Source organism: Corvus moneduloides, chromosome 27, assembly GCF_009650955.1.
Source record: "Corvus moneduloides isolate bCorMon1 chromosome 27, bCorMon1.pri, whole genome shotgun sequence".
Classification (NCBI taxonomy): domain Eukaryota; kingdom Metazoa; phylum Chordata; class Aves; order Passeriformes; family Corvidae; genus Corvus; species Corvus moneduloides.
In genome coordinates, this window is record NC_045502.1 from 4,512,648 (window position 1) to 4,535,528 (window position 22,881).

The 22,881-nt window shown below is 53.6% G+C and overlaps 3 protein-coding genes across 9 annotated transcripts in view; 1 reads left to right on the forward strand and 2 right to left on the reverse strand.

Annotated features, from left to right (window-relative positions):
• The first annotated feature begins 1,359 nt into the window (after window positions 1-1,359).
• On the forward strand, window positions 1,360-11,087 carry DDHD2 (DDHD domain containing 2). 4 transcript variants are annotated; one of them, XM_032092262.1, is made up of 17 exons: window positions 1,360-1,558; window positions 2,738-2,928; window positions 3,498-3,587; window positions 3,853-3,991; window positions 4,954-5,043; window positions 5,567-5,702; window positions 6,259-6,467; window positions 6,833-6,903; window positions 7,021-7,140; window positions 7,329-7,424; window positions 7,513-7,632; window positions 7,726-7,881; window positions 7,960-8,062; window positions 8,148-8,312; window positions 8,702-8,864; window positions 9,150-9,261; window positions 9,532-11,087. In XM_032092262.1, exons 1-16 carry the CDS (start codon window positions 1,375-1,377, stop codon window positions 9,238-9,240), a joined length of 2,124 nt encoding a protein of 707 aa, XP_031948153.1. In that variant the 5' UTR covers window positions 1,360-1,374; the 3' UTR covers window positions 9,241-9,261; window positions 9,532-11,087. The 4 variants fall into 4 exon arrangements, with proteins under 4 accessions (XP_031948153.1, XP_031948154.1, XP_031948150.1 ...); XM_032092263.1 differs by having other exon boundaries at window positions 3,871-3,991; XM_032092259.1 differs by having other exon boundaries at window positions 6,833-7,140.
• Window positions 11,088-11,608: 521 nt separating this feature from the next.
• PLPP5 (phospholipid phosphatase 5) lies at window positions 11,609-21,074 on the reverse strand. 2 transcript variants are annotated; one of them, XM_032092265.1, is made up of 7 exons: window positions 20,987-21,074; window positions 15,807-15,915; window positions 14,188-14,278; window positions 14,014-14,077; window positions 13,579-13,703; window positions 12,557-12,727; window positions 11,609-12,230 (listed from the first exon to the last, which is right to left on the reverse strand). In XM_032092265.1, exons 2-7 carry the CDS (start codon window positions 15,909-15,911, stop codon window positions 12,061-12,063), a joined length of 726 nt encoding a protein of 241 aa, XP_031948156.1. In that variant the 5' UTR covers window positions 15,912-15,915; window positions 20,987-21,074; the 3' UTR covers window positions 11,609-12,060. The 2 variants fall into 2 exon arrangements, with proteins under 2 accessions (XP_031948156.1, XP_031948155.1); XM_032092264.1 differs by lacking the exon at window positions 20,987-21,074 and adding an exon at window positions 15,990-16,329.
• The window catches only part of NSD3 (nuclear receptor binding SET domain protein 3), a 33,849-nt gene continuing 30,188 nt past the window's right edge, over window positions 19,221-22,881 (reverse strand). For all 3 annotated transcript variants that reach the window (XM_032092256.1, XM_032092257.1, XM_032092255.1), the window contains 2 exons: window positions 22,548-22,752; window positions 19,221-21,786 (listed from right to left, as the gene is read on the reverse strand). In XM_032092256.1, coding sequence (XP_031948147.1) covers window positions 21,545-21,786; window positions 22,548-22,752 — 447 coding nt within the window. In that variant the 3' untranslated portion in view covers window positions 19,221-21,544. The remainder of the gene's footprint in view (window positions 21,787-22,547; window positions 22,753-22,881) is intronic.

Below are 22,881 nucleotides of genomic sequence, written 5' to 3' on the forward strand. Positions count from 1 at the left end.
CACCCACATCACAAACCCCAAATTAGAAAGTCTCTCTCTGTTTATCGCTGGACTCATCTCTACAGAAACCAAACGCTTACTCTGGGGTGGCCCATTGCTTCTCCAGCAGCGCTCGCCCTCAGCAGAGGGTTTCTCAATCACCACAGAGGCTAAAGGGACTGAAAAACAAACATTAAATCAGCACCTCGTGGTTTCTGCTGCAATCACCCCATGCTTGAGTGTTTGTTCCTGCCGCAGGCAGGAGGCAGCTGGGTGGTGTTTCCCTGCACCCCAGTGCCCCGCATCCAGCTCGGGGCCACAACGACCCACCCGGGCTGCTGCCAGCGGCCGGGGGCAGGGAACACGGGCAGGGATCACAGGCAGGGAACAGGGGCAGGGATCATGGGCAGGGAACACGGGCAGGGGTCACAGGCAGGGATCATGGGCAGGGAACACGGGCAGGGATCACAGGCAGGGAACAGGGGCAGGGAACACGGGCAGGGATCACAGGCAGGGATCATAGGCAGGGAACACGGGCAGGGATCACAGGCAGGGATCATGGGCAGGGAACACGGGCAGGGATCACAGGCAGGGATCATGGGCAGGGAACACGGGCAGGGGTCACAGGCAGGGATCATGGGCAGGGAACACGGGCAGGGGTCACAGGCAGGGAACAGGGGCAGGGAACACGGGCAGGGATCACAGGCAGGGAACAGGGGCAGGGAACACGGGCAGGGATCACAGGCAGGGATCATAGGCAGGGAACACGGGCAGGGATCACAGGCAGGGATCATGGGCAGGGAACACGGGCAGGGATCACAGGCAGGGATCATGGGCAGGGAACACGGGCAGGGGTCACAGGCAGGGATCATGGGCAGGGAACACGGGCAGGGGTCACAGGCAGGGATCATGGGCAGGGAACACGGGCAGGGATCATAGGCAAAGGTCATGGGCAAGGATCGCGGGCAGGAGCTGCAGGCAGGGGCAGCGATTGCGGGGCTGCAGGGCAGGGCTGAGGGCAAAGGTAGCGGGCAGGGATCACGGGCAGGGGCCGCAGGCAAGAGCTACAGGCAGGGACTGCGGGCAGGGACTGGGGGCAGGGATTGCGGGCAGGGATTGCGGGCAGGGATTGCGGGCAGTCCCCGCTCCTCCCCGCGCTGACGGCAGGGGCGGGCCGCGGGCAGCACCGCCCCGGGCTGGGCGGGCGCCGGGGCCGGGGCCGGAGCGGGGCCTGCGCTGCAGCAGCCGCCGGGGCGGCGGGGCCGGAGCCGCTCGGGGCCGGAGCCGCTCGGGGCCGGGGTTGGGTCCCCGCGGCGCAGGGCGCGACCCGCGGAGCCCCCGGTGGCGGCGGAACCGGCGCTCCCGGGGTGGGCGCGCTCCCCCCGCAGCGGCCCCATGGCGGCGCAGGAGCCGCCGCGGCCGCCCCCGGCCCCCGCCGAGCCCCCGGAGCCGGAGCCCGGCGGGCGGTACGAGGCCGTGGTGCCGCACTGGTTCTACTGCAAGGTCACGGACACGCGGGAGCGCTGGGTCCCGTTCAGCGCGCAGGACTCGGAGCGGCTGGAGGAGGCGCACGGCGCAGGTGGGGCGGGATGCGCCGGGGGGAGCGCGGGCAGAGCGCGGCCGCCGCGGGCGGGGGTCCCACGGCACCGCCGGCCCCCAGCTCCCACCGCCGCTGTTCGTCCGTCGCCCTTTGCTTTTACATCCCGCGTCCTTGCTCTTAAATCACCGTAAGGGATGGGCCTGGTGAGGGTGACGGGTGAGCATCAGGTGTGTGCTTGGGGGAAGCGCTGTCTGGGTACCAGGGAAAAATTCCCCGGACACATCCATGGCTTCCACCTGGCATGCTAGATTCTCCCTCAAGGAATTTTAAATTGAGACTTTTTTTGGCCACGCGCCTGCTCCCAATAACTGAGCTGTTTGGATGCATCAAATGGTTTGACCCCATTCAACTGATACTGCTCTAAATTATATATAATCATACTGCGAAGCATCCTCTGGTGAGGCGGGGAGAATGCCAGCAGGATGGCAGGAATTCCAGTGGGACATTCACCGTGGCATGGGGCTGTCCCTCCTATGGTAGCAAGGTTTGGGGGTCAGCTCCGAGCCCTGTGCTGAAGCCCTGGTGTGCCAAATGTCACCATCTGTGCCACCTGCTGCTGCCACAGGCAGAGCTCCGATTGCCCAAGGGTTGGCTCCCATCCTCCCTCGCCCAGGAAGTTTTGGATTAGAGGCTGCACTGCCCATCCCCAGTGCTGCTGCCTGGCCCTGCCTGGCACGGGGTGCTGTGCCACCAGCCCAGCCCGCAGGCAGACCCAAAAGGCAGCGAAATTCACAGAATTTGAGGTCTGTGTTGGGGTCTGTAGAGAGTCCTCTGTTTCGAAGAGGAATGGCTTAGGGACAGGGACCCTGGTGCACCCCCACGGTTACACAACGCACTTCCCAGGGCCACAGATTCTCTTTTACCCTGCAGGCGAGGCAGGAAAAGGACATGTAAACATGTGCCTGAACTAGAGAGAAGGACAGTGTCGTGTAATGTTTTCATCTTACCTTCTGCCTCTGGGGGAAGTCTGACTTGGGGCATCTCGCCCAGGATACCCCGACACCGCTCCCTGAACTTGGGAGCAGAGGACGTTGGCATCTGCTGCCGTGGCTCTGACCTGCTCCGCTGTGCTGCCCAAGGGAATGATCCAGCCTCATGCCTCTGGGAACTTGCCATTCCACGCCTCTCATGATTAATTCCAGGCCTCGGTTCCCACAGGGAAAGACCGGGATGACGTGGTTGTCCCGACGTCAGGAGGCAGGTACGACGTGCACCTGCGGACGCGGCAGCGCGTTGCCGTGTACTGGGAGGAGGAGGCGTCTGAAGTGCGTCGCTGCACCTGGTTTTACAAAGGAGACAAGGACAATAAGTTTATTCCCTACTCAGAGTCCTTCAGCAAGGAACTGGAGGTAAACACACCTTTCCCATTGGTTTCCATCCCAGCTGCTCCTTGTCACACACTGTCTCTGATGTCCCAAACCCCATACAAGGCCACTGGCACCGCAGTCAGGCCTGAGGACGTGAACTCCAAAGAGGCTTTGGCACGGCATTCCTGCGGCTGATTGATGTAGCTGTGAGCACTGCCATGGCCTCCCCTTCCCCTGCCCTCGTCCGGCCTCAGTGCATCCTTCCACGGCACCTTAAAGTGCCAGGATTTCCTTTGGGAAGATGCAAATGTAGAGATATGTAGACAGATGTATAAAAATACACATCTTTGCAATAATTCTATTCTGATGTACCAAAACCACAGTTCAAAGTTGATGGGGAAGTCTGATGCTGCTGCTGTCAAAGCGGCGAGTTCTTAAACACTCTCAGCAGGTGATCCTGGGATGACCCTGCTGCTCCTCCAGCTGATTTCTCTGCTTCTTTTACAAAGTGTTGATAAAAGATTCTGAAAACTGGGTGGGGAATGTCCCAGAAGGTTGAACATTCATGGGCATACTTCCAGCTGACTCACAGAGGGTGTTCTCTTCTGTAGGAAGCTTACATGGTTGCCGTGACCCTGGATGAGTGGAAGAAGAAGCTGGAGTCCCCCAACAGAGAAGTCATTATCCTGCACAACCCAAAGGTGAGCAGGCCTGGTGATTTCTGTGGTGACCAGTGAGGACATCCCCTTGGGTCTCTTTGTGCTGTTCCCTTCAAATGGGTTTGTCCCAATGGCATTGCACTCACTTGCCTGTACCAGAGGCGAGGGCAATGGCTCTCTGTCTGCCACCAGCTTCACATTTCTTTTCAACACCCCTTTGGGCAAAGGGCAGCACAGTCTGGTACCACCCCGTGTCACCCGGCAGCTGCTGTAGCCAGAGCTGTCTCTGCTCTCGGGTCACTGACAGGCTCTCCTTGTTCCCAAGCTGATGGTTCACTACCATCCCGTCGCCAGCTCCGACGACTGGGTCTCCACCCCCACGGAACAAGGTCGGCCCCGGACTGTGAAGAGAGGAGTGGAGAACATCGCTGTCGAGATCCCCAGTGGTGAGCTTGCTTCTCCCTTCCACCCGTCCAAAACCCTGTGGAGTGTTTTCCAACCTGTTCGCTCAGAAAGACTGGCAGAAGCTCCCCTGATCCTTTAAGTGAAGTGCACATCAAAAGATTTTGTGCCAAAAGGATCCAAATAGTTTCAGAGACCTCCCCAGCCCCAGCGAGCTGCAGATCCAGGGGAGGGTGGTGAGCTTCCAGCTCCTGTACAGAGACAGAGCTGTTGGGAGCTCTGCAGTGCCTGAAACTACCCCCGAGGTCTCGATGTCTGTTTGCACAGGAGGAGAGTTTCTTTCCCTGGTAGGGACACAGCGGTTTATCACTTACCTACATGCTGGTGGCTCTCTGGAGCACATGCTCTCCCCATCGATGCAGCCAAGTGTCAGCTCTGTCCCCTCCCAGCTGCCCTGAGCCCCCAGTCAGGCCTCAGGACTTGTCCCTGTGGGGAGGTCAGGCAGTTACTCCATTTTCCATGTGTGCCTGCCCTCAGGAAGGCACGTATGCAAACTAAGGTGTGTGGGAAGTAGAGAACAAGCCCTGACTCCACCTGGGGCCTACATGGGAGGTGCAGCTCCGTGGGGCTGGGGTGGCTCGTCAGGGTGGGCTGGGCAGCTGGACTGAGACCTCCTGGCCCTGTGCTTCTCTGTGCTGAACGTTCCCCATGGCTGGACAAGGGTGAACTGCCCGGAGCAGTGAGTGAGGGTGGTGGCAGAGTGGGGACGAGCCACTGCGCCTTCCTCTACTGTCCCATTGGTCCAGATCCATTCCAGGGCAGGCGGCTGAATTTAGCAGGACCAAGAAACCCCACCACCCCTGAGGTGCAAATCCAGGCACCAGTAAGGGTTTTCATGGGCTGAGGTGAGGGTGGGAGGCTCCAGTCCCGCACAGCGGTGCTTCCAGCAGGCCGATTCCCTGCTAGGCGCCGTCTCCGCAGCCCTGAGCCCCTCTCCCCTCCTCAGGAGAGCCACTGCAGATCGACCACCTGGTGTTCGTGGTGCACGGGATCGGCCCCGCCTGCGACATCCGCTTCCGCAGCATCGTGCAGTGTGGTAGGTGCGAGAGCTGGGAGCCCAGGGGCGCTCCTGCCGGGAGAAACCTCGTCCTGGGCGACGGGAAACGCTGTCACGGTGCATCAAACCATCCCCACGCACTGGCCGGCTGCACGGCCAAACCTGCTGACTGTGGGGAGTGTGAATGGAACGCTCACTAACCCACCAAATCCCTCCTTCTGAAAAGGTTTAGGCAGCTGCTGTTCATCCCTTTTGCTTCACAACAGAGTTATTTTTTATAGATTTCTAAATGTGCCTTATCCTGACTGCCAGACTAAAGCCCTGCCCATGTGAAGGAGGCACAGATGGGGCAGTGAAATCCAGTAAACACACGTGGCAGGACTTGGAGCCTCCCCTGATCTCTAGTTAAAGATTCAGGGACTTAGGGGAGCAGCAGCAGCAGCAGATTAAAGACCCCAGTGGGATTTCCTTCTAATGATCTTTCGTGGTATTAAGTGTTGTTGGTGCCACGAGCTGGCCCCAGAGCCCGGTGGATCTCCATAAGAGCTCTTCTCTTTTCCAGTGAACGATTTCAGGAATGTCTCGCTAAGCATGCTGCAAGCACACTTCAAGAAGGCCCAGGAGCAGCAGCAGGTTGGCCGGGTGGAGTTCCTGCCCGTGAACTGGCACAGCTCCCTCCACTCCACTGGCGTGGATGTGTAAGTGTCTGCAGGGATGGCAAAGTGCACAGGCAGCCTCCTCCCCTGGAAACTCCACTTTTTCTGTCTGAAAAGCAAAGGGAAAGCTGTGAGCTTTTAGGGTAGGGGTGAGCAGGTGAGACAGGGACCCCCAGAGCACTTCCCACTGCCATTCTGTAGCACACAGCAGGCGCCTGCTCCGATCAGCATCCAGAGAGCAGAGGCTTCTGCCTTTCCATGGCTGATCTGGGGAGGGGCCGTGGACGCCCAAACCTTGCTAAAGGCCTCTGAGAACTGAGTACCCAGTTCCTGCACTGCAGCACTGCTCTGCAGTGCCCCAGGAAGGACAGAAAGCAGGCCAGGCTCCTGGGGAAGAAAGGGCAGGCTCTTCATTCTTGGAATATAAGAGCACAGGCTGTGCTTTGCCTTTGGTCTGGGCATAAGCCGAGGGTCTGGATTACGATGTACACCCTTGGGGACAGCGTCAGTCCTGCTCTGAACTTCTATTTTGCTATAGAAACATGGTGGGGTTCCGTGGCTTCCTCAGCTGCAGCCCCCTCTCCCCTTTCCCCCGCAGTGACCTGGAGCGGATCACGCTGCCCAGCATCAACCGCCTGCGTCACTTCATCAATGACACCATCCTGGACGTGTTCTTCTACAACAGCTCCACCTATTGCCAGACCATCGTGGACACAGTGGCCTCGGAGATGAACCGCCTGCACCAGCTCTTCCTGCAGAGGAACCCGCAGTTCAAGGGCGGGGTGTCCATCGCGGGGCACAGCCTGGGTAAGGGCTCACCCGCGGCTCCTGCGAGCGCCAGGGGAGCAGGGAGGGAACAGCCACAGAATGCTTTGGGTTGGAAGGGACACCTTCCACTAAGACCAGGTTGCTCCAAGCCCCATCCCAACTTCCAGGGGTGTGGCAGCCACAGCTTTGCTGGGCAGCCTGTGCTACTGCTTCACCACTGAGTAAAATAATTTCTTCCTGACATCTAATGTAGCCTGTCCTCTGTCAGTTTAAAGCCATTGTCCCTTGTCCTGTCACTGTCTGCCTGTGAAAAAGTTCAGGGTGCAGGGCTTCCATCCCAAAAAGGAGGTGGCTCGGGCTCTTCCCCTCCGGCTGCTGATGCTCTGCCCATGCCTGGTTTCTAGGGTCACTCATTTTGTTTGATCTCCTGACGAACCAGAAGGCTGATCCTGAGGAGGACAAGCACTGTGCACAGGTAATGGAGGCCACTGACCTCACTCCTGCAGCTGCGTGGGGATGGGGGAGAGAACCCAATATGCACAGGAGCAAACTGGTGAGCAGAAAGCACAATCCCTTCTGGATCTGTTCACAGGGGTCCAGGACAACCTCAAGCACAGGGGGTATTGAGGAAGTAAAAGAAATCCTGAGGAAGCTGGAGCTGTCTGAGTATTGTGATGTTTTTGAGAAGGAGAAAATGGACAGGCAAGCACTGGTGAGAAGTTCCCCTGTTTTACTGGCTCTTGTGGCTCTTCTTTGCTTTTCTTCCCCACCATCCCACCAGTGCACATCTTCTGGTACTGAGTCACACGTGAAACATCTCTGAGGAGGAACAGTCCCATAGAACAGACACCTCACCACACCTTTGCTCCTGAACTAACACCAGCCTTGCTTATTTTCCAGTTCTTGTGCACAGAGACAAACCTTAAAGAAATGGGAATTCCCTTAGGGCCAAGAATGAAAATACTCCATTACCTCAGCTCCAAGACAGAGATGAAGGTTTGTTTTCTGCATGGCTTGTGCTCATCCTATCACATCTCATCCCATTCCATCCCTCTGACACAAGGACCCCTTTGTGCTGCTGCAGGATCAGAGCTCAGCAGCTCCCGGGCACAGCAAACGCGGAGCCGAGGCAGGGGGGTCCCAGCATGGGGACAGCACGGAGGATGGCAGGAATTGCCAATACCGGGACATTGGCTTAGGACAGGTAACAGCTGAGCTCTGGCTGCACCCACGAAGCCCTCGTAATACCAGCACAGAGATTGTCTCGTGAACAAATCTGAACATCCCCCTCTCCCAGGTCTCAGCAAACTACCCCCAGCTGAACTACAAGCCCACCATCTTCTTTGCCTTTGGCTCTCCCATTGGGATGTTTCTCACAGTGCGAGGAGTGAAGCGCATCGACCCAAACTACAGCCTGCCCACCTGCAAAGGCTTCTTCAACATCTTCCACCCCGTAGGTATAAGAACCAGAGCTGTCCTGCGTGAGACACGTGGAGCACGAGCCCTGCCACTGTCCCCCTCTTCTGTGCAGTTTGACCCCGTGGCGTACCGGATCGAGCCCATGATCGTCCCGGACCTGGAGTTCGAGCCGATGCTGCTGCCCCACCACAAGGGCAGGAAGAGGATGCACCTCGGTACGGCACAGGCAGCCCCTGTCCCCCGGCCTGGGGCCGCTGCTGCAGCCCCCAGCCCCACACCCACCCCCCTCCTGCCTTGCAGAACTGAAGGAAGGGCTGACACGCATGAGCGTGGACCTGAAGAACAACCTGCTGGGGTCACTGCGCGTGGCCTGGCAGTCCTTCACCCGCGCCCCGGTGCCGGCCCTGGAGGCAGGGAGCACCGAGGCCGAAGCAGAGGCAGAGGCTGGCACAGAGAAGCAACCAGGTCAGTGGTGGGGGGCAGGGGGGAGCCAAGGATGCAGCCTTAGGAGCTGCCAATGAAGCAGCTTGCCTGGATTCCTGCAGCCACACTGCCCATCATCCGTGCCCAGCAAAGGGATCGCCTTCAGGCTGTGGATGCACCTGGCTCCCCCCAAATGCTGTGGCCTTTTAGCATCTGATGAAGGGATTTTCTGGGGGGTCTCAGCACACCACACCACGTTTTAAGCCTGTCCTCCTCCTCTGGCTGCTCCTTGCACTGCTGTTTCCGAGCACTTCAGCTGCCCCTTCCCTGTGTGAGCCACAGAGGTGTGAAAGGAGGGCCTGGCCCTGCTGTTGTACTGTCATGGTTGCTGGTGCCCTGTGCCTGAACCACGCTGCTCTTCCTCTCTCCAGACACAAAGCCAGAGGAGCCCCCCACAGCAGTGAAGGAAGAGACCCCCCTCATCAACGTGGGGAGGCTGAATGGAGGGAACCGCATCGACTACGTGCTGCAGGAGAAGCCAATAGAGAGCTTCAACGAATACTTGTTTGCACTCCAGGGGCATCTCTGCTATTGGTAAGTGTCTGTGTAATGCTCAGGGCTTCAAATTTGCATGTGGTGGAAGCAGAATGACATCAGTTTCACAGCCAGTGTAGTAAGAAAAGCCGTAACTGATCAAGGGAACAAGATCTTCTCCTGTCCATGACACGGAGGCTGGGCAGGGACAGAGGAAGGAGACTTGTGGTTCTCCTTGCCTTGTGCTGCCTGCATCTGCAGAGCACTGCATCTACTCCAGCCATCACAGATGTGCTGATAGAGTGCAGGGAAGCCTTCCCTTCTGATGCCCATGTCCTCCTCCAGGGAGTCAGAAGACACCGTTCTGCTGGTTCTGAAGGAGATCTACCAGACACAAGGCATCACACTGGATCAACCTTTACCAGGAAGCCAGTGACCAACCTGTGCTGTTCTGGCTGTGAGTCACCTTTGCCTAAACCCCTTCTGGATTTCCTAGGACACCTCAGAGGAGATCTGGTTTGTTTGAGGGAGTAATATCCATTAGCTAAGGCAGGGAGCTTTTGCCAGCCTTTTTCTTTGGCCTCTCAGCACCTCTGGTTTCTTTCCTCTTCCCTGGACACAATCAGGCATGAGGAGAGAACCAAGGAGGGTCCAGGAGGCTGTGCTGGGTGGATTCTGGCTGCCTCACTGCAGCCAGAATTCCTGTCTTCTCCTTTTGCTTTCTTAGGTCCAGTTCCACTGAGTACTCACCCGGAAAGTCCAGATCTCTTCTCTGCCTTCCTCTCTCCTCTGCTGCCGTGTCCTGCATGCTGCTTCCCAAGTACTTGCTGCTACCTGGAGATAAGGATGGATTTTTCTCCATTTTGGGTAGGGCTAGAGGGGAAACTGTCAAGGGAAAACCACTTCTGCTCAAACACACACAACACCTGTACAGTGACTCCTGTGGCAACGTGTACTTTTAACCCTCCACCCTGCGAGTCCCCACCCCAGCTCCTCCAGCACTGCAGCAGATGAGCTGTCCAGGCTCAGAACCCACCGAGGGCCTGACCCTGCGCCTGGCTCGGTGAGGACACTCACAGCCTGGGACCTTGAGGAGAAAAAGCCTTAAATACAGAGCATGGAAAGAGCTACAGCAGCCTTGGAGCAAGGGAGATTGCTGACTGCTGACACAAACACCCACGCCAGCACTGCAGGCCTGGGAGGCAAAGCCCAGGGCACAGGCTGCTGCTGAGCCAGCAGGGTCTGTCCACCAGCCACCTTCATGTCCCTGCACTGCTGCTGCATGTTTGTGCAGCCCTGGGCCATGCCAGGCAGGGCTGCCCCATAAAGCACCTCGTGAGAGTGGCATGTTTGTGCTCCTTCCTGCTCTGGTGTGTTGGTAGTGACGTCTCGGCACCCTCACCCAGCCCGCGCTGGCAGACCAAGGGCCTCCCCACGGCACTGACCAAGCCAGTGCCCAGCTGTACCTGCTCCGAGGAAAGCTTCACCTCCAGCTCCAGCCAGCCTGGGGACCAGCAGCTGCTCCTGGCAGTGTCAGGGCAGCGTGAGCCCTCTGTGCCCTGCAGGGGCACGGAGCAGCGCTGCCATCCCGCGGGGCTCTCAGGTGGTGACGGAGATCTTGCGCCCGCCGCACTCCCGTCCTTGTTTTTAGCTTTAAATATACAAAATGCAGCCAGCAAAGGTGGAGCCCAGATCCAGTAGGGCCTGGACACTGCAGGAATGACACCAGCTCTGTAGGCAGCTCAGTCTGCAGCTGCCTTGGAGCTCTGTTCTGAGGGGGACAGGGCTAGAGAGCCTCTGTGATCCTTCCCTGGCCACCGAAGCCCCCAGGCTGGCTCAGTGCCTGGGCTGGGGCTCCAGTGCTGTGTGAGGTGTTGCTGTGCAGCCTTTGGAAAAGCCAAACCACTTTCCTTCCCGCTGACTTTTACCCTGCATGGGGTAAGGAGCCTTTTTCCCCCACAGCCTGTTGGTTTGTTTTTCCTCCATTGTCTGTTATTTGCACTACTGGAAGGGTTTTGTTTGCAGCCTCCATCCCTCCTCCCCTTCCAAGGAACAGAAGCTGTTCTTTACCTGACTGCAGGAACAGCCAAGCTGCTCAGTTGGCACCTGAACTACTGCTGGCTAAAGTCTCCTACAGGAGTAGGAGAAGGGACAGTTTTAACGTGGGACACTAACGATCAGCTTTTTAAGTTATGCACTTTGTTAAAAAAAAAGAAGTTAAATACATTTTAAATGTTATTTAATGTCTTTTCCAGTAAAAGCCAAAATAAATAAGTAGATGACTGTGGTGTGTGCATGTCTGGGGGAAGAGGGAAGGGCTGGAGAATTCCATGAGCCGTTTTAGGGGAAAGTGAAGCTATTTCTGTAATTCTGTTGAAGCTGCAGAGCCATTGAGGGTTCCAACTGCAGCTGATGGGCTGGTGTTTCATTACTGACGCACCTGCCTTGCTCTGCTGCAGCCTCACCTGTGCTGTTTGCATGTACACACACACCCGATGAAACTACACCTGTGTGTGAAGGGACCAGTGACAAACAGCTGCTCACAGAGCTCCTGCCAGCCCTGGATCTCGGCAGCACTCTGCCCTTCCTTGTCTGAGAGACAGACCATGGGCAGGGAAACGAGCACCTGTGCAGGATGCTCTCACAGAGGTGCAGGGATGCCCTCAGACACCATTTCATTTTCTGCTGTCATCTCCTTAAAACTATACTAAAGCTGCAAGGAAAGATACAAAACGAGCACCCACCAGAAACCCCTTCAGACACCTGAGGAAATGGCTTATAAAGCAACAACCCAAGCCTCGAAGTAAAGTTTGAGTACCACAGCTCAGTACAAAAATTAAACTTTATTTGGGAAATTAGAAAAAACTCAAAGCTGGCAGGTCCTGCACTTCATTTCTCAGGAGAAGGGCTGGGACAGCTCAGCTGGATTGCAGGGAGGTGACCAATGGTGCTTCCTGGGCTGGACACAAGAATTCCCACAGACTGGGCACACTGGGTTGTCACATTTTCCCAGCTCTTGTTCAGGACCTTCGTACTGCAATTGTCTTTCCGCCCTGAGTGCCTCCCTCGCCTCACAGTGGGCCTGAAGAGGGGGTGGCCTACAAAATCCAATTAACTGAAGCAACACAAGGGCCTGGGCAGGAAACTCACCGGCTCTGCAGGGAACACCTACCCAGGGGTTCATCCTCATCAGAGCCACTTCTCATGAGCAGCCTCCCCAAAGGCATCCAGGGGCCAGGCAGGACAGAGCCCATCTCTATATGTTCAGGTGGAAGCTGGGAGCTGGAGGCTTCTCCTCATGCACCGGCAGCGGTTTGGGCTTGGCCAGAGATGGTTTGTGGCACGTGGGGTCTGCCAGGGGAGGGTAGTACTGCCTGTAGCACAGGTACGCGAGCGCCAAGCCCATCGCTGAGCCAACCAACACATCTGTGGGCGAGAGCAGAGGGAAGTTAACGGCCCTTCACCCTCGCAAGCCTCGTGATGGAATTCCCCAGCAGCAGCAGCTTTTCTGCTGGATCCATAACCTGACTTGGCTGTAAACCCAAGCTTGGCATGTATTTCAGAAAGGCATCAGTTCCCTGCAGGTGGCACCAAAATTGCCACTGGAGGAGTTAAAAAAAAAAAAAAACCATAAAACCCAAATTGCTGTTGGGGGCTCTGAACCTCTGTGGCACCACAGCCCTCCCTGCCTGGAGTGCCCACTCAGGCACCTGCTGAGCCCCGTCCAGGCGCACTGGCAGACGCTGACCCACCTTCCCAGTGGTGCTTGTAGTCGCATGTGCGGGACACGGCGATGAGGGTGGCCAGGAAGAGCGGGAGGAGGAAGGCACAGAAGCGCAGGGCTCGGCCCCCCCGGCCTGGGACGAAGGTGTGCAGCTTCCCCGCCAGGTAGAAGGCTGAGAAGGCAAGACCAGCGAAGGCAACTGGAAGAGGATAGAACAGTGTTGGCTCAGAACATCTCCAGGCTTTGCAGCCAGACCCTCACCCTCTGCTGCTGCAGTGGAAGGGCTGTGAGAGGCATCTGTCCTGTCCCTGTGTGTTGAAGAATGGTTAGAGGATCAGGGCCATGGGTCATTGATAGAATTATGGGATCAATAAAAGAACTGTACAAGCAAAAGGCCTGCAAGCAAAGGTTAGTGTGAGAAACTGTCTCCATGAGAAAGCACCTGTGTAAGAAAGAAGCCTGAGAACAAAAAGGGAGTTTTGAGGATGTGCAGCTGTGCAGATAAGATGTACTGACCATGAGAAGGGAGGGTGAACTCTGAATTCTTTAATCATAACATAACTAGTAGAAGCTTGCCAATGTAGTCTAATTATGTAGAAGCAAAAATGCGCTTTGATAGGTTTAAGCCAATAAAGAGTTAACAAGCTGGTATACGATATAAGTGCCTCTGGATTGCTGATAAACGGAGCTTGCTTTATCAATCACATTGGTTGTCTGCAATGTCTTCCCCTGCCAAAGTCGTCGAACAGTTTCAACACCTGTGAGCCGAGGGAAGTACCGGCTGGGAGTGAGGGATCATCTGGGAGTGATGGATCCTAGGAGCTGGTACCTGGCACACATCCCTCCTCCCGGCGTTACAGACAGCATTGGACCGCATTTCTCACCCCACTGCTTTGCAGAGGGAAACCTGAGTCCCCCGACCAGGTCAACAAATGCAGCCAAAGCTGTGGGGTGTGGGAAAGCAAATCCAAGCTCCCTCCCCCGCCATGGGTCCTGCTCCCCACAGCTGCTGATCAGGGCTGCAGCAGGAAGGAGACGTGGAAAACTCACAGGAAGCGTGTCCGCTGGGGAAGCTTTTCCGCCCCTCTGTCACTCTGCGGGCGTCCCCTGTGCACACCAGCTCCGCGTTGGCTTGGCCGTCCGGGAAGCAGCGGTAAAAGAAGTCGGGCCGCGGCCTGGGACAGGGAAGTGAAGCTCAGGGCCCCCAGGCGTGGGCACGCCCAGCACCCACGGAGCAGCACGGAGCTGCCCTTGCCAATGCGATTCTCTGCAGTGTGGGCCCAAATGAGCCCATCTGAATAATGGACAGAAACAGCAGCTCTCCAGTGTTTTTTCTAATACTGAATTGTCTTTACAGCTAGAAAAAACCACATTCTTTCCAGGCTGGGCACGTCCAAGTTCAGCTCCCGGCCCTGATCTGGCTATTGCAGACCTGCCTCCCCTGCCCTCCCCGCACGGCGCAGTTGGGAACCAGCCAGTCCTCACCTCCCCACAACGAGCTTCAGGGCATTTGTAAAAACCCCATTCAAGGCAAGAGCAAGGCTGGCAGCTGGGAGAGAGCAAAAGGGTCACATCAGCATCATCCCCACCTGAAAGTGCAGCACATTCAGGCATGGGCAGGGCTCAAGCTGCCTTTCTCTGGGACAAGGAGGAGCTCACCAAGGCAGGCTTCCCGCGTGTCCTCGCGGTCGGCGCTCATGAACAGCCTCGCCAGGATGATGAGCAACAAGGGAGACAGAAATGCGATGAACTGCACAAAACAGGGAGAATTTTAGGTGTCAGTGAAGGAGGTTTAAATTCTCACCAGAACACAGCAGCATTTACTCCAGAACTCCAAGTACACTTCCCTTCCTCAAAGCCAAGCAGCGATTTGTCCTCTCCAACCACTGCAGTTCCAACAGAACACAATCCCCACCAGCTGGATTTGCAGCAGGCCCTGATCAGCCCAGCATATCCTTCGGCTCTCAGACTGCTCTTCTAGCACAGAGTGCTGCTCTGGCTGGTTATTGGGGGTGTCCCCAGCCACGACACCTCAGCTCTCCCCTCCCTGCAAGCCCCAGCATTAGCACTCTGTCAGCAGCACCCGCGCCTGTCAGCAAAACCACAGGAGCTGCTGATTCAGAGCAACCAGTTATCATCATCCCCATCTCAGCCCTGGGGGATTTCATCCTGGGACATCCACACCACGGCTCCCATGGAGTCTGTTCCCACCTGAACTCTGGCACACGTCCTGCTTTACACTGTCTGTTCCAAATGCTATCCCGAGGTTTTATCCTTAATGCTTAGTGGCCACCTCTTGCAGAAAATCCCACCTGTCATTTGCCAAATCAAGAGCCACAGCCCCTCACCTCACACCTGTGACAGAGGAAGTCAATCCCTCTGGCACATTGCTGTCTCCTGGAAATCCAACACAGAGTTAGTCACTCTTCTAACCAAGCCTGAAGCCCTTGGGAAAACATTTGACAATAAAATCGTAATAAATCTCTGCTAAAAATAGCTGCTTGCAAGGAAAACATTCCCTGATAGAGAGAGCTATGCTATCTTCTATGTGCCTGATAACTTAGACGTGGAATGGATTATGGACAACAGTACAAAGTCCCCACTAGTTTACGAACTTCAAATCCCAAAGGCAACCCTGCATGGTAAAGCCTCAAAATACGACAAAAATCACTGTAAGTTTGGCCTAGTTGGTACTAATCTCACAGGATGGGGACCACCGGGGACCATCAAGTCCAACCCCTCTGCTCAGGGTCCTCAGAGCACATCACCCAGGATTGTGTCCAGATGGATTTTGAGTATCTCCAGGTAAGGAGAACTCCCACTGTCTGGGCAGCCCATGTCAGTGCTCAATCACCCACATAGGAAAGTTGAGGCGGAAATCCCCATGTTCCAGCTTGTGCCTCTTGCCCCATTGAGCAGAGCCTGGCTCCATCCTCACAGCCCCTCCCTTCAGCTGTTTATCCACATGGATACAATATCCAGCACTTCCAGCGACGTGCACCAGGAGCTGCAGGTACTGCAGTGCAAGCCTTTAGCCAGCAGCTCTGCTTTAAAAGGAGAGCTTGTAATTTGAGAATAAGTCAAAGGAAATGCGGGAAACACTGGCACAGGCTGCCCAGAGAAGCTGTGGATGCCCCATCCCTGGAACTGGTCACAGCCAGGTTGCGTAGGGCTTGGTCTGGTGGAAGGGGGGCGGGCATCCCCCATAGTGGGAGGGACGAAATGATCTTTTAAGGTGCCTTCCGACCCAAAGCACTCCACGAACCCACTGAACTTACAAACATGAGCACTGTGGGAACATGGTCCGCTTCAACGTAGGGGTTTTTGTAGAGCCACATCTCCTCGGGCTGCACCACGCGCTGGAAGGGCGGCAGGAACTCCATGATCCTGGAACAACAAGACAAGCGAATGAGCCCCGGGGCGGGGGCGGGGAGGGCGGCGGGCGGGGGTCCCGCACCCACCCGAAGGTGGCGAGGAGCAGCGCCCGCAGCGCGCTCTCGGCCGCCAGCTCCGCTCGCCGCATGGCCACTGCCCGCCCGCGGAGCCGCCGGGGCGGGGCGAGCGCAGCCTCCGCGCCCGGCCCGGAGGAGGGACCCGCAGCCGGAGTCCCGTTATCCCCCCGCCCCGCCCCGAGACGGAACTGACTCATCTCATCATTGGAACATTCAGAACGATTTATTGAAGTCAACCTCAAGCAAAAATTTCAGATCAGTGGAATGTCATTAAAAACCTTTCCAAAGGAATCCTCACGGAAAAGCCAAAAAAACAAACAACAAAAACAAAACAACAAAAAAAACCCCAAAAAACCACACAAACCCCCCAAAAACCAAACACCCCCCCCATCAAACAAACAAAAAACAAAAACAAAAAAAAAACCAAACAAACAAAAAACCAAACAAAAAACCCCCAAACAAACAAACCAAAAAAACAAACCAAAACCAAAAAATCCCACATCTGAATTCCAGAGTATTTGTAAAATAAAATAAAAAAAAAAGGCAACATCTCAGTAAATAGAATGTACAAAAATTATATGTTCTACCATCACACACAGTCAGTAAGAAGCTAAAATATTACAGGCAAGTCTCAATACGCTCTACCTAGAGGACAGGAGCTATCTATGTACAGGGAACCAGCTTTACAGGCTTCACACTATGCAAGAGGACAGAGGCCAACACAAACCCCCCAAAATATTGGATATCTCAAAGTCTATGCGGCAACATCAAGTCATGATACAGTAATGCCCCGTGGAATCAGACACTCCTCGTTAGTGCCAGGGCTGCGTCAGCGTCCAAAAACTCTTCGATACCGACTTCGGTGAATATCGATGCTTTGCTATTAAAGACTCGAGTGATTTCGTTAAAATAACATTTCACAGAATCTACAAAGTTTGTTACAGATAAACAAAGTCTACAGAAATAACGACTCTACAAAGGTCCATCTTACAGAGCACGTGGGGATGGAGACGGATCCGCGGGGATCTGTGTTGTGCAACATCACTCGTGTGGAGACAAACGGGTTGGGGTCCTCACAGCACTCGGAATGCAAACTCCCAACCCCCCCAAGCCCCCGGCTCAAACGGGACATGATCCCCCCGGGGGCTGCGGCAACGCCGTTGGCTTGTTGGAAAAGGAAAAGTGACACCAGAAATGAGATACAGATCCACCTGGGAATAGGGAGCGTAGGGGTTCATCCAGTCTGTTTATGACCCAAAAGCGAGAGAGAACTGCAAGGTGCGGGGTTCCCACAGACCCCACACAGCTGGGATCTCCCGAGGGACCCCAGGCAGCCACCTGCCCCTGGAGCTGGCGGTGGCACAGGGAGGGCACAGCCCCGGGGAACAGGGAGTGGTGAATGGCTTTGGCAAATTCATACATGTTTTCCCTTTTTTATTCACATTAATCACAGAAATCCCCTACACAAAGCACAGTTCCAGCTCCCTACCTCCCACTCTGGAGCAGCAAGACCCCTCCCAGGGGAACACAGACCTGAGCTGCTCACTCAGAAATACAGTATCACAGGGAACAGCTTTTCTTTTCTTCCTGTTTTGCCTTTTGTTTCTTTCTCCTTTTTCCCCTCAGAACAACACTGGGACTACATCCAACGTGTAGGAGTGTATCATAAGTGCAAATGTTTTTGCTACACAAAGAGAAATGGTGGGGAAAGCTGATGGGAATGGGAAGCAAAGGGACAGCATTGCTCCAAGGTCGCCGTCTCCCACGCGACACCTGGTGAACACACACCTCCGAGACGGCTGCTTCCAAACCCTCCCGTTTGCCATGGATCCACTGTACAGCGGGAGCAGGAAGGAACTTGGGGGAAGTCAAGGACATTTTCAATGCAGTATACAAAAAATTATGTATAAATAAAAAAGCTGTAAAAGGAACCGCAGAGCTTCAAGTACATTAAACCCTGAATTCAATGAGGCAGAGGTTTCCATGTTAAAGTGACTTCTCCGTACCAGCATCGGACACCCCCATCCCACCCTCCCCCCTCCCCACCCACATAATTCTGTAAAGTTTCAATATATACAGATTTTATGCTCATTGATAATTATGTCTAGTAATTGTGTCTTTCCCATTCTATCCTGAAATTAAGATAAAAGAAGGGAGAAGGGTTTTTTTTAGAAGAAAGGCCAAAAATCCACATTCCGGCCCTATTACTCCATTTGAACTGATTCTTCAAGACCATGTGGTGACCAGAGAAGGTGATTTGCCCACAAAATCGCCTTCCTGAGCTGCAAATGCCTTCAACAGTCTATGGACAGGACAAGTCTATACAATAACCTGACAGCTACAGCAGCTAATGCTTGCACCATGTGTTCAGGAATGGTGGAACCAGCCTCCGTACCACTGGAATCACAGAATCATGGAATTCTTGCGTCTAGACTCATCTGGCCACGGGCTGCAGGATGCCTGCACTGTGCTCAGGTGCAGCTGCAGAGGAAAAGTTCCAGTAAACCACAAACCCTGTTCCCTGGGCAGGCCAGCTCAGGCACTGCCCAGGTGCCAGAACTGGAGGCAGCAGGTCACCAGAAGTGTGGGGCCACCCCAAAAATTTAACACAACAGTAAGGGGAAAATGTGCTGGTGTGTTCCCATGAAGGAACAACAATGTGCTGGGACAGCACACTGCAGTTCTCCACCAAAATCACCAGCTCTGTGGATTTCCTCTAGGTTTCAGCATGAAATGACCAAACTATCCAAGATTCCTTGTTTTGGAGCCCACACAAATCAATTCACCAGCTGCCTCCCGCCCTACTGAAGCCAATCCATCAGAACAGCTGCAGAATCTTTTCCTTACAAAGGAACGGCACTAAGAAACTACATTCTGGTTACTCACTTTACAAAGACATGATTAAAATGTGCATTTTAACATCTGAGTCTGGCACTCAGAACAGCCCCTCCAGCCACCAAGATCCTCTGAACCGGCTTTTCCTCATCTAACAATGTTAAAGCTTTTTGAAAGATTTACCTTCTCTTCAGTTCAGATTTTGTTCACAAACTGAACAACCTCACAAACCACCTCCTGTTTTGCCTTCTGAGTCCAAGCCCAGCTGTTGGCTGCTATGAATCTTTTTTTTGGTGGAAAAAAAACATCTCTAAGAAGTTTGAACACAAAGTGAACCAAGACATTGAGTGGCACAGGAGGAGCAGCAGCCTCCATCACAGCGTTTGAGAAGTTCTAAGCCTTCTGTGCCCTCCCTGTGTCCTGTGCCCTGGCACAGCACTGTGGCACAGCCCAGGTGGCCACTGACAGCCGTGGCTCCCATCCAATGCTCCCAAGGTGTCCTGGTGCTGCCACACCACGTCCCTCTGCTCAGCAGGTCACCACGGACACGGAATGAAAGGAGCAGGCCAGTGCACTCACACAGCAGCACGATATCAACATATCTGATATATATATATATATATATAAAATATATCAGCTGATATCTGCAATATCAGAATGCTTTGACTTCCCAAGAGAAAATCACTGAACATTATCCAGCCTAATAAATCATGTAAAGTGAACACCTCAGGCCCTACAGATGTGGTAGCAAGAGCTGTGTTTGGAATTTCTGAGAAGGTTAAACATCCTCAATAAGAGCTTAAAAAGAGACATTTCTCACACAAAACCTTAAGAAAAATAAAATCCTTTTTGTAATTTTTTTTTTCTTTAAAAATACCAAAATCCAGCAGTGCTTTCCAGCAGGGTTAGTGTCGGACCCTCACTGGAGCACGGCCCACAGCAGGAAGTGCTTTAGGAATCCCAAGAGCTGCTGCCCCAGCACTGCCCCAACACCTGTGGGTTCTGTCACCCCAGGGAGGTGTGGGCAGGGGCTCTGGGCCGAGTCCACGGCACAGCAGCTGTAGTGTATCTATCACTCTATCATTGCACACACACAAAAACCTCCCCCTGTACATAAATTTGAGGATGAGAAGGACACCAGGCAGAGGCAAGACACGCTCTAAATTCCACATAGACCTTTTCAGCCTATTTTCTTGATCTGAGAAGTCTCCGTGTTCCCGTAGGTTTGTGTAAGCAGTTTTACAGAGACAAGGTTCTTAATTTTTCAATTCAGCCAGATGCCAGCAACACTTGATTATTTTCAGTACCCACGAGCAAAGGCTGGCAGGGAGTAGCTATTATCAGCACACAAGTCAGAAGTACTCGCTGTACCAGAGCCGGGGGGGACACACAGTGCTTGGTGAGATCGTGGGCTGGGGGGGGAAGAGTCACCAAAACTAGTTCCAGCCTGGGGACACCAGTGCCCCATGGCTCCTTGCACAAAAGAATGGGGGATAGGTTTTCTAAAGAAAGTCTGGAGCAAGAGCCAACCTAAGCCACTTCGAAAGTCTCACTGAAGGAGTTTGTCTCTCTGATTAACAGAGGAAATCCAAGAGAGAACCATCTCCTGAGGCTTCAGCTGGCTGCTGGGATATGGCCCCTTACCCAGACACAAAATACCCTGTTCATTGAGGAAGTGCTGAGATGCTCCTCAGCTCCATTGACAATGAAGATTAAAGTCAGAAGATCTCTCTCAACAAAAAAATCTTAACATCCCATCAAAACCAACACACACGGGTCAGGTCCCTCATGTGCCCAAGTCTCCCTGAAGCCAAGGGGAGCCTGAGAAGGCAGGACTGAAGAATCACACTCAGTAACTGCCACCAAACCAGCACAGATGTGGCAGATGACCTCACTGGCAGGACTGACTTCAGCTCTGACTGAGGCTGGGAGCCTCACCTGCCTGGGAAGGGCTTCCAGAATAGGTGGGATAAAGAAATGACCACTGTGCAATTAAACTCTGAATTTCCACCTGTGTGCAAACACCCAAGACAACTCTGGAGCAAGGAACCACCATTTCTTCCCCACTACCAGACCTTGTGCTACGAGCACTCCCCAGAAGTCACACACCTGATTTCTCACAGGAAAAGCTTCACAAAAATATTTGTAAGTAAACATGAGAGACAACCTACCTTCTCCAATGCCTTTAACAATAAGTACTGGAACAGAGGCATTTCAGAGTCACCTGGTCTGACACCCACACCTGTCTGTTTGGCATCTCAGTGTTACAGAGGAGAGAAGCTTTGCTCTTTCCATAAACTAGACACAAAAGTTACGTTGGCTTCGCTGTTTTGTTTTTAAAGACACGTTGACTGATCAAAGCCAGATCTTCAACACCCTTTCAAAATTAAATAAATAAATATGTGGCTATGCTTTGCTTTCTACACTCAAAGAACATTATTTTAAACAGAATATTCTTTTCACTGTCAAAAGGTTTACGGTTTTCTTCAAAGGCCAAGATGTTCCTGGTTTCCAACAGTAAGAGCTGCTGTAGCACATTCAAGGGTAAAAGAAAGACCAAACAATAAAAACCAAACACCACTGCCTGGTCCTTCTCACTCGGGTCAATGGTCCCGTTCCAGCTCACACGCGACAGTTCCGAGGACAAAGCCGAGTGTGGCATCACAATCTCTCTGAGTTCATCGCCTGCTGCCCCTCTTCTCCCCTCCCGCGTTTGTTTTTAACCAAATTCACTCCTTTGCCTCTTCCACAGCATTCTGTGCTTCCAATTTGCACTTGATCTTGCTCCAGTACTCGGGTGCCACGGGAGATTTGGGGTCGTGTGCGGAGCAGCAGAGGTGGCTGTCCAGCGCCGACGGCACCAGGGCTCCCTTCTCGTGATCCTTACAGAAGGAATGGGGGCAAAACTCACAGAAGGAAACGGCAGGATTGCTACAGATGTCGCACTGATGCCATGGACATTCCCACTTTCCTGAGGATGGGAGGAGAGAGAGAAAGGAAGCTGGAATTAGTGCACTTCGGAGACAGCACCAGCCTTTAACCCTCACTCCGTGTTGGAATTGCTCAGATGAATGCAAAGAAAGTTCAGAAAAATCAGCGCTTACTTCTGCTTCTCATGTACAAGAATCTGACTGAACACAGTTCTGTTCTGCATTTTTTTAGGCCTCTCTTGGCCCAGAACATTACTGCACACAAAATCAGAGCCTAAAATGGTCAGATCTACCCCTTTGGGCATCAAGGCACTGAATGTCCTAGCAAGACTGAGTTTTTTTCCCACCTTTTCCTGATTTCTGAGCATCTCACATTGCCCTGGACACTGTGCTCCTCAGAGGGTACCTCCAAAGGAAGCTTCAGGTCAGCCCTACAAGTTCTGCTGGCTTTGCCAGTTTGAACTGTCATCTGACTTGTGCTAGGATACCAAGATGATGCTCATGTTTCAATCAAAGTAAGAGGAAGTTTGATTCAAGGAGAGGAACAAGAATAACATTAAAAACTATGACAAAGCCTCTGCCCACTGGTTCTGTTTAGCAACAGCCACATGATATACTGCTAAAAGTGAGTGGTATTGCAAAAGCAAATTTGGTGCACTTAGTGCAAATGAACATTGCATTTAATGCATTTAATGTAAATGAACACTGTATTCTATGTACATGCATGCTGCATTTCAGCTCCAACGCTATCTTACAGCAGGAAGGAAAAGTTGAGCAGGAGGAGCCATGTGACTGCTCTTACCAAAAGGTGGTTGAGTCAGGTTAAGGCATAGGAGGTGGTATGCTTTGGGACAGTCCTTCTTATCACACATGACCAGCTCTCCCCCATCTCCACACTGGAAACAGTTATCTTCATGCATCTGCTTCTGTTCCGTTTTTATTTTCCGTTTCTTCTGCTTTAATTTTGCATTTTTCACCTTCTCTTCATTTGCTGTTGCAAATGCTGTCTAAGAAGGAGAAAATCACAACACAGAGTCACTTATAAAGCCCTGGCACTAAAATCAATTTTGGGTTATTATTTGCATGAACTTTTCTTAAATGAGATCCATTTAAAATAGTTTTTAAGCTCTAAAAGC